The sequence below is a fragment of the Armigeres subalbatus genome, chromosome 3 (genome assembly GCF_024139115.2).
Source record: "Armigeres subalbatus isolate Guangzhou_Male chromosome 3, GZ_Asu_2, whole genome shotgun sequence".
NCBI classification, from domain to species: Eukaryota; Metazoa; Arthropoda; class Insecta; order Diptera; family Culicidae; genus Armigeres; species Armigeres subalbatus.
Window position 1 is genome coordinate 4,324,498 of NC_085141.1, and position 12,383 is coordinate 4,336,880.

The following is a 12,383-nucleotide window of genomic DNA, read 5'->3' on the forward strand; positions in this document are numbered from 1 at the left end:
GGGAATTCTTGGAAGCACTCCTGCAGAACCTTATGGCAGTACTCTTGAGGGAACTTCTGCAAAGGTTTTTAAAAGAACCCAAACATTTCAGGAAGTTTTCCCGGGGAATTCTTTCAGGGATTCGTAGAAAAAATTTCAAAAAAAAAACAGTCTGTATAAATAAACCAAAGAAAAGATAAACTTGCGGAACATTTTCTAGAGGAACTCTTGGGAGAACATAATGGAAATTGTTAAAGAATCTTTCTGAGTCATTCCTGGAAGGCATCCTCCTGTGGAAATAACTTGCAAAACAAAAACAATAGGATTTTCTTTCACAAAAATCCTTGGCGAGCACCGGTGCGCGCCTCGTTGTAGCTGGTTCATTAGTATAATTACTTTTACCACAGATAACAGACATTGAAGCTAGAACAAATTTTATTGAAAATCCTGTGTAAACTTTTGAATTGATATACGTTGGCCCACTACTGCCATCTACTCAACTGATTGCGGCAGTACATAAGGATGCAGCTGAATTACAACCGTCGAATGCAGCCAATGCATTTGACAGCCGCAATCGGGCTGCGTTTTCAATAACAATGATTCTTGCGCCATCTCCAATCGATTGCCAAACGCGGTCCCAATTTAAAATACATTTGAATTAACGGTTGCGGATGTTTACACACATATGGAATGCTAGCCTCAACATCTGTTATCTGTGCTTTTACGCAAAATAAACATATCAACATTGGCAGAGTTGAATTGGGCCACGAGACCCACCAAATATAATATTTTCTTTTCCATTTAATTACATACGCCAAAATTGCTCTGAAAACAAATTTTCCGCAAATGTTTATCAATACCAAAGTGACGTTTCACAAAATAGCAACCCTGTATAGAAATTTAGCAACCCAGTGTGGGGCGCTAAATTTGGAAACTCACGGCTAATTTTGAGTTGCGTTTTATTTTACATTCCCGTTTAGATACTACCGGTGTGGAAGTGGGTCCCTATATGGGGCCCGGAAATAGCGATAGGGACCCAGATGGGGACTCCCGTGGAGGTGCTCTTAGACGTAGTTTACGTCAAAAATAATTGAATAGTTAATCATAATCATTACTCATCGTCGATAATGAATTAATCATTAGTCATAATCTTTATTTACGGAGATTTAATAATAACTAATTAAATCGATCATTTGACGCTTTATTCATTAACGCTCTGTGTATGATACGTGATCGTGAGATAAACATTGCGAAAATTATCTTACATAGGATTGGGGGAGAGGGATGAAAAACTTTTGTTTTTCAATCCCTTACATAATTAATATATTTGAGTTATTGGTATGATAACGTAAGGTAAAATGATTTTATTTGATCGAGAGATGTGGGGTTTGAGTAAAACGCTTTCAGCGTGTTATAATAGATTCATACATCAGCGTGTCAATCGGCGAGCAGCAAGCCATGATTTTGCCTCTTCCAGTCAGACCTCCACGGCGTGCACACGCATCCACGGGGAGTCGCCGTCATAACTTCGTTCCGGCCATTCAGGGCCACACCAGAGGTATCTAGTCCATTCGAGTATTTGATTGATTCGAATGTGATCTAGGGTAAAAGGCCCAATAGTGGAGGAACTAGGCACGTTCCACCACTGTTTCTTCGCTTACACCACATATATATTTCATGTCGCTTACCTTAAGTACTTATCCAACAGCTCATCAATTATATTTTAAACGAAAAGTATTCCAAACGCTGCAGAAACCATTATTGTTACCTAAAATGATACCTCCAATTATTGGTGCAGTGTTCCATTAGTTGCGGTATTTTTTAATTTGTGTTCCTATAGTTACGAATCCCATTGTTTTCTTATGGGACTCGCAACTATTGGAACACTACCGCAACTATTGGTGCAAAGCCGAGAAAAAGATATGGTAATTTAGTGATACTTTACCGATTTGGAGGGATTTTCTTATCTGTTTTCTTTTATTTCGAGTAATGACAGGTCAACAAATTGATAGACAATATGGGTTGTTGCGTCAAATACGTAGATTTTGTAAAAATAATATTACCGCATCTATAGGAACACCCACGACTATTGGATCTTTTGCCCTATGTGAATTAGAATCATTATGAGAATCATGCTCATTTGGTACTATGGTATTATTGATCTATAATATGGTATGGTATGGTATAATATAATATGGTAATTATCACTGTGCAACATTAAAGTCCATCAGGCTTTTTCATTGGTGTTTGCTTAAGATAAACACAGGATTATAATTTCTCATAAACATAGTCTATACAAATTTGCTCCTAAATCTCTAATTCTTCAAAATACACATCAACGATCAGAAAAACAATAATCTCATGTCAAAGGGACTTGAATAAGCTGTGATAGCCCATCAAAGCTTGGCACAATGGGGGCGCATGGTGTCTGTTACTAATCCGCACCATTCCATATTGGCTATTCGCCCGCTCCGAAACCATCATCATGTGCATGCTAGCCTGGTAAAAAGACAAATTAAGAAAAAATATGCTATTCATTGACCCCAGTGCGGAATAGAAAAGAAAACGCTGCAACATAAATCCAATTGGAATTATGCAATGAGACAAATGTTGAGGGTGATGAGTTTGAGCATGTATTGATCATACAATATGACATATTCGGATTAAGTTTTCTATGACAAAAGTTGATAAGATTGTTCATTATCCCATTTCTAAAGCACATTTCAGCTACTAAAATAAAGTTAAAAACAGCGGATTTTCGTATCCTTCCACTAGCAGGACTAAAATATGATTATGCTTCGAACTCAAAGGGCATGACATTAGTGCAAGACACAACCGTGATTGTGTTGGTGCGTTGCTACATCGGCGAACGCACCCCTGCGCAGTTTGACAGCAATGAACACTTGACAACAATGAGGATATGTAGTAGTAAAATATTCTCTGACGTCATTCGAATTATAATTTTTATTCGGTCAAATATCGATAAAAACGCTGTTGGATTCGAATCCGATCAATTAAAATGCAATCTAATGCTAATCAGGACTAAATTTGTCTAACAGACATGCCCCAAAAAACACGAATAGAATACATTTGCACAAAACAGCCTACTTTGACGTCATAGTGGTTTCACACCCCTCCACATTCGCCCACCCGCGGCAACAAACACTTTCGAACCTCACTCGCTGTCGCTAGAACGGGCCTTGGAAAAATCGATACTGGCGTCGGCCATCGCAAAGAGTGCAAGTGAGGTGAAAATTTTTCGTCTTTGCAGTTTAGAGCATAATTTACAGTGAATTTGTGCAATAAACGGTGAGTACTAGCAATTATCGGTGAATTGTTGACATCGTGCATCACGGGCGGATCGTATCTATTTTTGTAAACTTCACGCAGGTGCGTAACGCGAAAATTTAACTGGGCTTGCTCAGCAATAATGTTGTGTTTTGTAAGAAAAGGGCAAACTCAGAATTTTTCCTGCTATGCGCTCAATCGCTCTCGAAGCCGCGCTTCGACTCCGTGAAATTGTGCAGAACGCGGGCCACATTTTCGTAAACAATGGTTTGTTTTGGTGCCGCGGCACTGGGATTCGATCCCGAAGAAGTCCTTTGGCCACAAATGGGCAGCGTGAAAATTTTTTCGTCAAGATGGGGGCCATTGCCGTCTCCGATGAGTCCAAGCTGTTCCCAAAAATCCGAGTGCAGTCCGTGTCGTCAAAAGTGGGGCTGGCTACATTGGCATTATTGCCGCATTTAGTGAACGGATGTGTTCTATTGAGTTAGAGTCTCAGTAGGCTCGAATAAATGGTGGAACCTATCGAATCGGAACATTTTCCATTTTTCTGAAATGTTCAGAACAACACCAAAGGTGACAGCCCCAATCGTGCATGTGTGTTGGTGAAAACCATCGACGTGAAGAAAATGTATCGAATCGAAATCAGGTTTCCCAAAACTCAAAAACATGAATGGGGTACAAACTTCATTAATGCCAATCTGATTGCACAGGAACCATGGGATATCCTTGTTTGATAAAAACGAACGTAAAAAAGGGGTCGCCGCGTGCTTTGTTTCTACACAAGCCTACTACATAGAAACGAGTATAGCAAGCAAGGAACGAACGTGTGTGGTGATTGTAAACACAGCAAGCGGCAGCTCGACGATGGGTGGGCATCGGAGAGCGACGTCGATGACGACGGCGGTAGCAACGATATGGAGTTTAAAGAGCTACGGCTACCACGGCACTTGCTCTCACCATGCTCGCTTCAGCATGGATTTAACTCACGAAGCGGAGCAAAACATAAAGCATAAACTTGCAATGCTGCTTCAGAGGGGGTGTTTAAATGGAACATCGTCGCTTGTTGCCACATCAGTGGCAAGCACTGTAAGCACGGTACAATGCAAATCTCCCCCTTATTTTTCGTTGTTTCGTACGCGTGTATCCTTTTTCCCTATTCTACAGGGGTGAATGAGCTGCGCACTTCTAATCTGTCCGAGTGATTCACTTGACGCGTTCGTAAACGGGAACAATTTCCAGTCGTTCATATCTTCTTTCGCATTGCAGTCGTTAACACACACTCGGCACGCTGGCGGACACTATCAGCATCATGGACGCGGTCGAGGAGATGGACCTGATCGAGGACGACAACATAACCGGGGCGTCCGACGATGACGACGATGATAATCCGAGCAGTCCGGGCAGCGCGTACGACGACGGGACAAATCTAATCAACGTGGCCATGGAGAATGAAGTTACCGCACAGCTGGTCGCGGCCGGCGTAGTAGGCGTTGCCGCGGCTGCCGCCATCACATCGTCCAAGAAGAAAAAGCGGCCGCATTCGTTCGAGACGAATCCCTCCATCCGGAAACGGCAGCAGAACCGGTTGCTAAGGAAGTTGAGGGTAAGTGGAATGGCTGAACAGATTTGCTATTGCTGTTATACATGGTAACTACTGTAACCTGGAGTGCGTAGCCCCTATATTAGTGCAGCTTACGCTTTTATAATGAAGTTTTTTAACGACTATCTTAGTTTCAAAATAAGTTTATTTTTTGTCATCGTTGGGTGACATGCCGGAGACAATAAAATCCGAGAGGTTGAATGACCCAAAGTGAAAGGGCAAAATGTCATTCTGCATAACGAGTTGCATACTCAAGGACCATTTGACATAATGTGCTGGGTACAGTGGCGTAGCCAGAAAATTGGTCTGGGGGGGGTTTTCTGAACAATTTTTTTTTTGAAAAAAAAAATTTCTTCCAAAAATTTTGTCTTTGGGGGGGGTTTTATACCCAAAACCACCCCCGTGGCTACGCCACTGGCTGGGTATGTTAAGGCCCATTGGCATAATCATTGGACGAAATATCAAGGACAATGAGCAATTTGGCATAACAACAGTAAATAACTTCTTCAAAAGCCTGCATTTTTCAGAGTAAGCGAAATCATTATGATTCCTTCTTCGATAGCACACATTAGCCCGCAATAAGGTAAAAAGTCAGATAACCTTGTCCAAAAAAAAGTTTTTATATTTCGTCGAAAGCTATTGCAAAATGTTCCTGATTTTGGTAGCTCAAAAAATTCCAGTATCCGGGAGATCGCAGCAAGCCATGCGCGCAGATGGCTGCTTTTGAAACTGCTGTCACGTTTTTCTTCATTTACGCAAAATTAAGAATCAGGTTAGAATATTTTAAATTTTCAAAGAGAAAAAAATGTTTTAGTGATTTCAAGTTCTTTTATTCAAGTGTTACAAACTACGGAGTGCGCGTAATGGCTTTTACAAATTGTATACGGAGATGTGTTTTGATTAAAAAATGTGCGGCTTTATCAGGGTGCCCTTTTTGTATTTTCCTTCTGTGTTAATTGCATCTTCTTGTTAATTTCGTTTAACATAATTTAATTTCGCATCTTCTTGTTAGATTCGATTCTGGAAGAATCTAGTGATTTGTTCCAAAGAAACTAGGGATGATCATCGCTGCCTCAGATCATTCATCCGGAATAAGATCAATTCGGTGAAATTATTTCAGTATGATTTCCAGTCAAACCTCAATGAGTCGATGTTCTTTGACTCGATATCAAATTTATTCCATTTAAAAAAATATTTTCTTGTTTATTGTGATGGTCCTTCCAAAGAGCTTTCTAAGGATTTTCTATTCCTCAACTCGATATTTCCATGAGTCGATGGTCCCTTCGATATCGACTGTACTATGATTCCAAAACTAAATGCGCGCTGGATTTAATAATCCCGAAGTTTATTTATGGATCCTTTATCCAATTGATAATGGTAGCATAAACAAGCGGGGCTTATTGCAAGCGAAAGTGACCTCGGACTGGACGTGAGTTACCAGGCAGTCTAAAATGGGTTGGAGCTGCAGTAAAGCTATCACCTTCTAACTCCCGAGCATTGGGGGTTATATTTTGAACACATACACCCAAAAAAATCAGTGTTTTACGCGACATTGTACAAAGTTGGCATCGTATCATACAAAACTACTTCAGGTAGCTTAAGGCCATTTGGTATAATGCAACGTACACACCAGTCAAGCAGTTTGACGAACATTGACTCCACCCCCAAGAAAACGCTTCGGTTGCTGCTTTGTTGGAACGTGTGTGAAGTTGTTCGAACAACCATTTGACAGTTGGCAGCTCGGTTGGAAAAAATTAAAACGTTTTGATTTTGGTTTCAGTTGTCGGGGGTGGAGTCAAGGTTCGCCGAACATGTTTGAACATTTGTATTGAAGTTGCACAAACCCCCATATATTTTTTGATGGTTGGTGCTCAAGTTGGCACTTCGGTCGTTCGTGTGTGATATTGTTGGTCGAATAAATTGATTGTTCGTGCCGCTGTTGGTAAAACTTGATGGATGTTGGAATAAACGAGAGGTGGAGTCAATGTTGGTCAAACTGCTTGACCGTGTGTACGTTCCATAAAGAGATGAGTTCAATCAAAGTTATTGGCCTATTTTCCGGGTATTGGACATTAATTTACAATGTTCTGAAAACTCAAATGTGAATATGTACATTATCTGGAAGATTTTTTATTCAAAACTGTATTGGAGGTAACCACTTTCCTTCCATAGGGCTCTAACCCAAATGCCGAGATGAATTGCCAGGCTCCATTTGGCATAAAAACAATGATTTTAAGGCCATTTGCTTTACAACTGTCAATTGTCTTATATCCTTATTCTGGGCACATGCGGGTTTTCAAGGATAATTTACTCTTTCGCCTAATTCCGGGTAAATTCATGATACAAATAAAGAAATCAAGACAAAATTTTCAAAACGACTTATCTGCTTTTGTAAACAATGATTCAAACGACGTTTTGACGAATCTGATAGCTTTCCCACGCAAACTAACACCATCAACAGGAAGCGGAAACCTTCACCTACCTATTGGTTGTTTTGGTTTGCATGGGAGAGCTATCAGATTCGTCGACTCGTCGTTTGAATTTTTGTTTACAAAAGCAGATAAGTCGTGTTGAAAATTTTGTCTTGAAATAATGAATTAATTTGCTTTATTCTTGACAAATGCGTTTTTAAAAAGTAGTCATTTATTTTTAATTTTATTGGCATATCGATGCTGCTCGTATAGAGGAAGGGAGCAGCGTGTGTGCGAAAGCAGATGGGAAAGAAACGGAATCCGAAAGTTATCGCTAGGCTGCGACAAGTGTGAAAATGGTTTGAAAGGTGTTGAAGTATGCGACCATGGGCCATTTGGGAATAATTAAATTATCGAAGCGTCCGTATTTGCCGTACATCCTTTCTGGGGATGGCTCGGGCAGTGAATGAAAGTCACTGTTACCGAGGCGAGACGTCCCGTTTGCGGAAAAGCCATCTGAATCCAAGTACCAACCTCCACCGCGGTTAGCTCTTTTTTGCAAATTGAATATCTTTTGGATGCTTGATTTGCCCAATCATCACATGTGGATTCTTTTTCGCAAATTTCATATTTGTCCATTTCGAAACATGTGCTGTGGGGTCTACTACGAAAAGCCGAATCACAAAAGGCCGAATCACGAATGGCCGAATTACAAAAGGCCGAATGCAAAAAAGGCCGAAATCACATAAGGCCGAATCACAAAAGGCCAACTTGTTGGTCCACTTTGTTGGTCTGCCGATTTTATTCAGACTTTTTTTATTCAAATACTTAATATAATTTAGAATATTTGAATTATTTTATGATTTCTCAGTGAAGTCTTGTGTAGTAAGTTTCTCTTAAATTGGGAGAAAATGATATGCATTGAGGAACATCGCGTTACCGCAAGTTATACAGCTTTTGGTCAAAAGCATAATAATTTGAAAAGTCTATTTTGTTTAGCTTCTGATGTCGCAATTAGATCATGAGTAGTGCGCATAATTAGCACAATGCACAACCATGCATCATGAAGCGCACAACTCCTACATTGATGCAAATCGGCAATTCGATTCTGTGAGCCATGAATCCGGTGGAATTTAACTCGGGCTCTTGCATTAGATTTGGGAATTTAACTTTTCCCAATACTACTGATAATGATTACTACGTCAGCAAAGGAAGAAAAAAGAGAGCTCTTGGATTACTCCGTTACTTTAAAGTGATAATATTTATACGTATGTTCATGCTTTCATTACTGCAATGAAGATTGATCTATTATGCAATATATAAGGAATCAAATTGACTCTGTAAACACCGTCATACAACTTCTTTCAATTGAAAGATTGAGCTTCGACGTTGAACTGACGTTAAATACCTCAACTGAATAAGATTGATTATATCGCTGCTAGTAGTTGCAAAACACGTGGACAAGTTTTTCTTAATGGGCCAGCATAATAAAAGTAAATGTAAATTTGTGAATATTCCAAGTTCTCCTAATTGAAAGTTTGAAACTTTTGTAATGATTCGGCCTTTTGTATCATTCGGCCTTTCGTGGTTCGGCCTTCTGGGTTTTCGGCCTTTTGTGGTATGCTAGAACATTTTCGGCCTTTTGTGATTCGGCCTTCTGTGGTTCGGCCTTTTGTGATTCGGCCTTTTGTACTGATCCCCTTGTTAAATATTACTCGACATGCCTAGTTCACGGTATCAGTCCACCAAAACTTGGGTGTTTTGGAATCTTTTCTTCTGTTGCATTTAGATATATCGCAAATTAATCGATTACTTCGATTCATCGATTCATCGTTGTGATAATCGATTAATTTTGAATCGATTATTACCCAACGATTAATCGATTCAATAATCGAGATGAATCGTGAGTAATCGATTAGTTACTAATCGATTAATCAGAATTTTACGACATCATAAGGATGTCGAAAATTAATTGATTATTTTGATTAATCGATTCATCGTTGTGATAATCGATTAATTTTGAATCGATTACTATACAATGATTAATCGATTCAATAATCGACAAGAATCAAGAGTAATCGATAAGTAACTAATCGATTAATCGGGATTTTACGACATCTCTAGTTGCATTTCTGTATATTCTTCACTGCAGATGTCAGAATGCTTAGGTTGCATATTTTCAATGGTTCCAACGATGCTATTGTGGCCCTGATTCGCTTGTTGTCGTAGCAGTACTTTGTCCGATCGCTTTTCCCGTTGCAGATGATCATTTTAATCGCTATATGATGACTGCCAATGTCATATGTTAATGTCCGCAACCGAACATTCGGGAGAATGCTTGTAGAACACATGATCAAGTCTATAGCTGAAGGGCTACATCCGTTTTATCTCCCCAGTCTCCGTGATGCGCGTTAAAATATCCTCCGACGATGGCGTTATCATACTGCCGGAACTTATCGAACAGGATTTGAAGATCCTCCTTGAAGTCTGCTGTACTGACTGATTGATGGGCTCACAAACACAGAGAAAATTACCAAGTTCATCGACTTAACCGATATTGCAGCCACTTGCGTTTTGTTTAACAAAACGGGAAGTGCTATTTTGCTAAAGCTTTGTTCATTGCGTAAAAGGATAGCAGTTCCTCCATATCAATCATCCCTAGAACATGGAATTAAATGAGTTCCTGCGATGTGATATTTTTCTGTGCCTTCTAGTGCTGGATTAGTCCATGTCTCTGATTCGCGAATAAAGGTTGCATGAGGAAGAAGAAGTCGCAGGATATTTGAAAAAAAGTGGCACGGGGAAACATACGAGAATTTTTTTTAAACTCTTCTCAAAAATTGTAGGAGCAATTATATTAAAAATGATTAGCAGTACGGGGTTGGACTTTCCTTCCACTGCATAATAAACGCAATTTTTCGATTTTGAATTTTATTTTGTGATATCACACTTGTTACACAGTATAAGAAAAGTCCAACCCCGTGCTTTCCGTTTTTAATTAAATTGCTTCTACAATTTTTGTGAAGAGTTTTAAAAAAATTTCCGTATGTTTCCCCGTGCAACTTTTTCAAATATCATCCTTCGACTTCTTCTTCTTCATGCAACCTTCAATCGCGAATCAGAGACATATGTCTATGGTCCATATGGACTAATCCAGCACTAGAAGGCACTGAAAAAATATCACAACGCAGGAACTCATTTAATTCCATGTTCTAGGGATGATTGATATGGAGGAACTGCTATCCTTTTACGCAACGAACAAAGCTTTAGCAAAATAGCACTTCCCGTTTTGTTAAACAAAACGCAAGTGGCTGCAATATCGGTTAAGTCGATGAACTTGGTAATAATGATAAATGGAACATTATATTAGCAACAAAAACCCAGATTAATCCACCTACAGTGAGATTTTGACCCTTCCTTAATTGTAAGGATTTTTTTTCCAGACTCCAGCATTTAAAACGAGATAAAACTACTCAGCTTCCCACGGCGATTTACCATGAAGGTAACAAAATAATTGCCTACCCAAAGGCGGATGTCATGGGTTGAGTGAATACTCAACGAATGATAACGTACTGTACTTCATGCTGCCTATCTATAAGGCGCTCGTCGGATTGAATAACTATTTTGACATGGTTAGTAATTATCGTAACGCTAGTTGCATATAATGTACTCGTAATTTCCAGAGCCATTGATATTAATTAATCCAGAACTAACTAAATCAGTCAATGATCTGAACGAAACTCAATAGCGTTCAATAATAACATATATTTCGCCTTATGGATGTCTAATTTGATAAAACTAAACTTGTTCAATACCTTAAAAATGAGCTAGATTTTTCTGGTAGTAAATTTCAGAATTTGCACACATACGCACACATACATGCATACAAGTGATCTATTAGTGTCTCAAAACATGCTCACATTTGCTATCTAGCTTCCACTGAAGAAATTTTTGAAATCCCTTTCAATTTTTACGTTTTTGCTTTTCTGAGAAGATTTTTTTGTACATGCTTCTATATGTTCCTCAATTAAAATCATTTGTTTCTTTGAAACAAATCAGTAAAATAGGCATAATTCCATATCATATCATTTGTTATAATTATATTTTCAATGTCAAAGTGAATTTGTTTCAAATACCATACATTTTATTTAATAATTCACGAGATTTCTTGATGGATTAATACGTAACACACCTGCGTAACGCATACAAAGTGAAATTATAGACACTTCCGAAGGAAGGGTCAAAACGCGAAATCAGCACCATCTGGGGACATGATTACTTATGGTATGCTTAAGCAAATAAAACTGTAAGGTACACCGGGGCAAGTTGAAACGGTTTTTTCAAAATTGAAATTCGAAGTGCTGTAAAAAAATCACCCTTTGATATTTTTTTATTCCGTTTGCGGTGTTTGCTAGTTCAGGCCAAAGATTATGCATAAAAAATAAGCAACCTTAACTAACTTTTTTATAAATATTTTGTATATTTGAATTATTTTTTTATATGCATCGTTTCAACTTGCCCCGCGTATCGGGGCAAGTTGAAACACTGCATTATATACAGACATAAGCTAATTTTGCCGTATTATTAACAAAATGTTAGTACTCAATAAGACTCAAAAAGCACAAGGTTGTAAAGGTGACTATAATAAGGCTTGTACGCGACAAAATCTGGACACCTTTAAACACGTCTAACTTTTGAAATAGCTCATCAACGAGTGAAATATTTCGTAGATTGATGAATCTATGTCTGTACTTTCTGAAAATATATTTCTTATGAGTGGTACAAGTACGTAGTGAATAATGGCGTCGAAGGAATTGCAGGTTCGGAAAGAATTGTGTGCAGTCGCAATTGAAATTCGGGTCTCTCGATCCAGAAAATGACTAAAAACATTTTGTTTTCATGTGAACACTGCTCAAAGCGTTTTAAAATTTGTCGATGCTTGTTCGACAATATCTAAAACGTCAGAGATTGGAACAAAAACGGATTTTATGAGCCACCAGAAGGATACGAGCTCGAAACAAATTCTACTGAGGATGCCAGATCATTCGGCACGTATTATTTCTTAGAAAATTCAAATGTCACCAAGTTTCGTGCATACATCGAAG

The 12,383-nt window shown here is 38.8% G+C and overlaps 1 protein-coding gene across 6 annotated transcripts in view; it reads left to right on the plus strand.

Annotated features, from left to right (window-relative positions):
* Positions 1 to 3,129: 3,129 nt before the first annotated feature.
* Positions 3,130 to 12,383, plus strand: part of LOC134224220 (DNA-binding protein Ewg) — a 30,541-nt gene continuing 21,287 nt past the window's right edge. For 5 of the 6 annotated variants that reach the window (XM_062703527.1, XM_062703528.1, XM_062703523.1 and 2 more), the window contains exons 1-2: positions 3,130 to 3,288; positions 4,534 to 4,870. In XM_062703527.1, coding sequence (XP_062559511.1) covers positions 4,577 to 4,870 — 294 coding nt within the window. In that variant the 5' untranslated portion in view covers positions 3,130 to 3,288; positions 4,534 to 4,576. Of the gene's footprint in view, positions 3,370 to 4,533; positions 4,871 to 12,383 lie in introns of all 6 variants that reach the window. The other variant, XM_062703524.1, reaches the window with a different exon arrangement.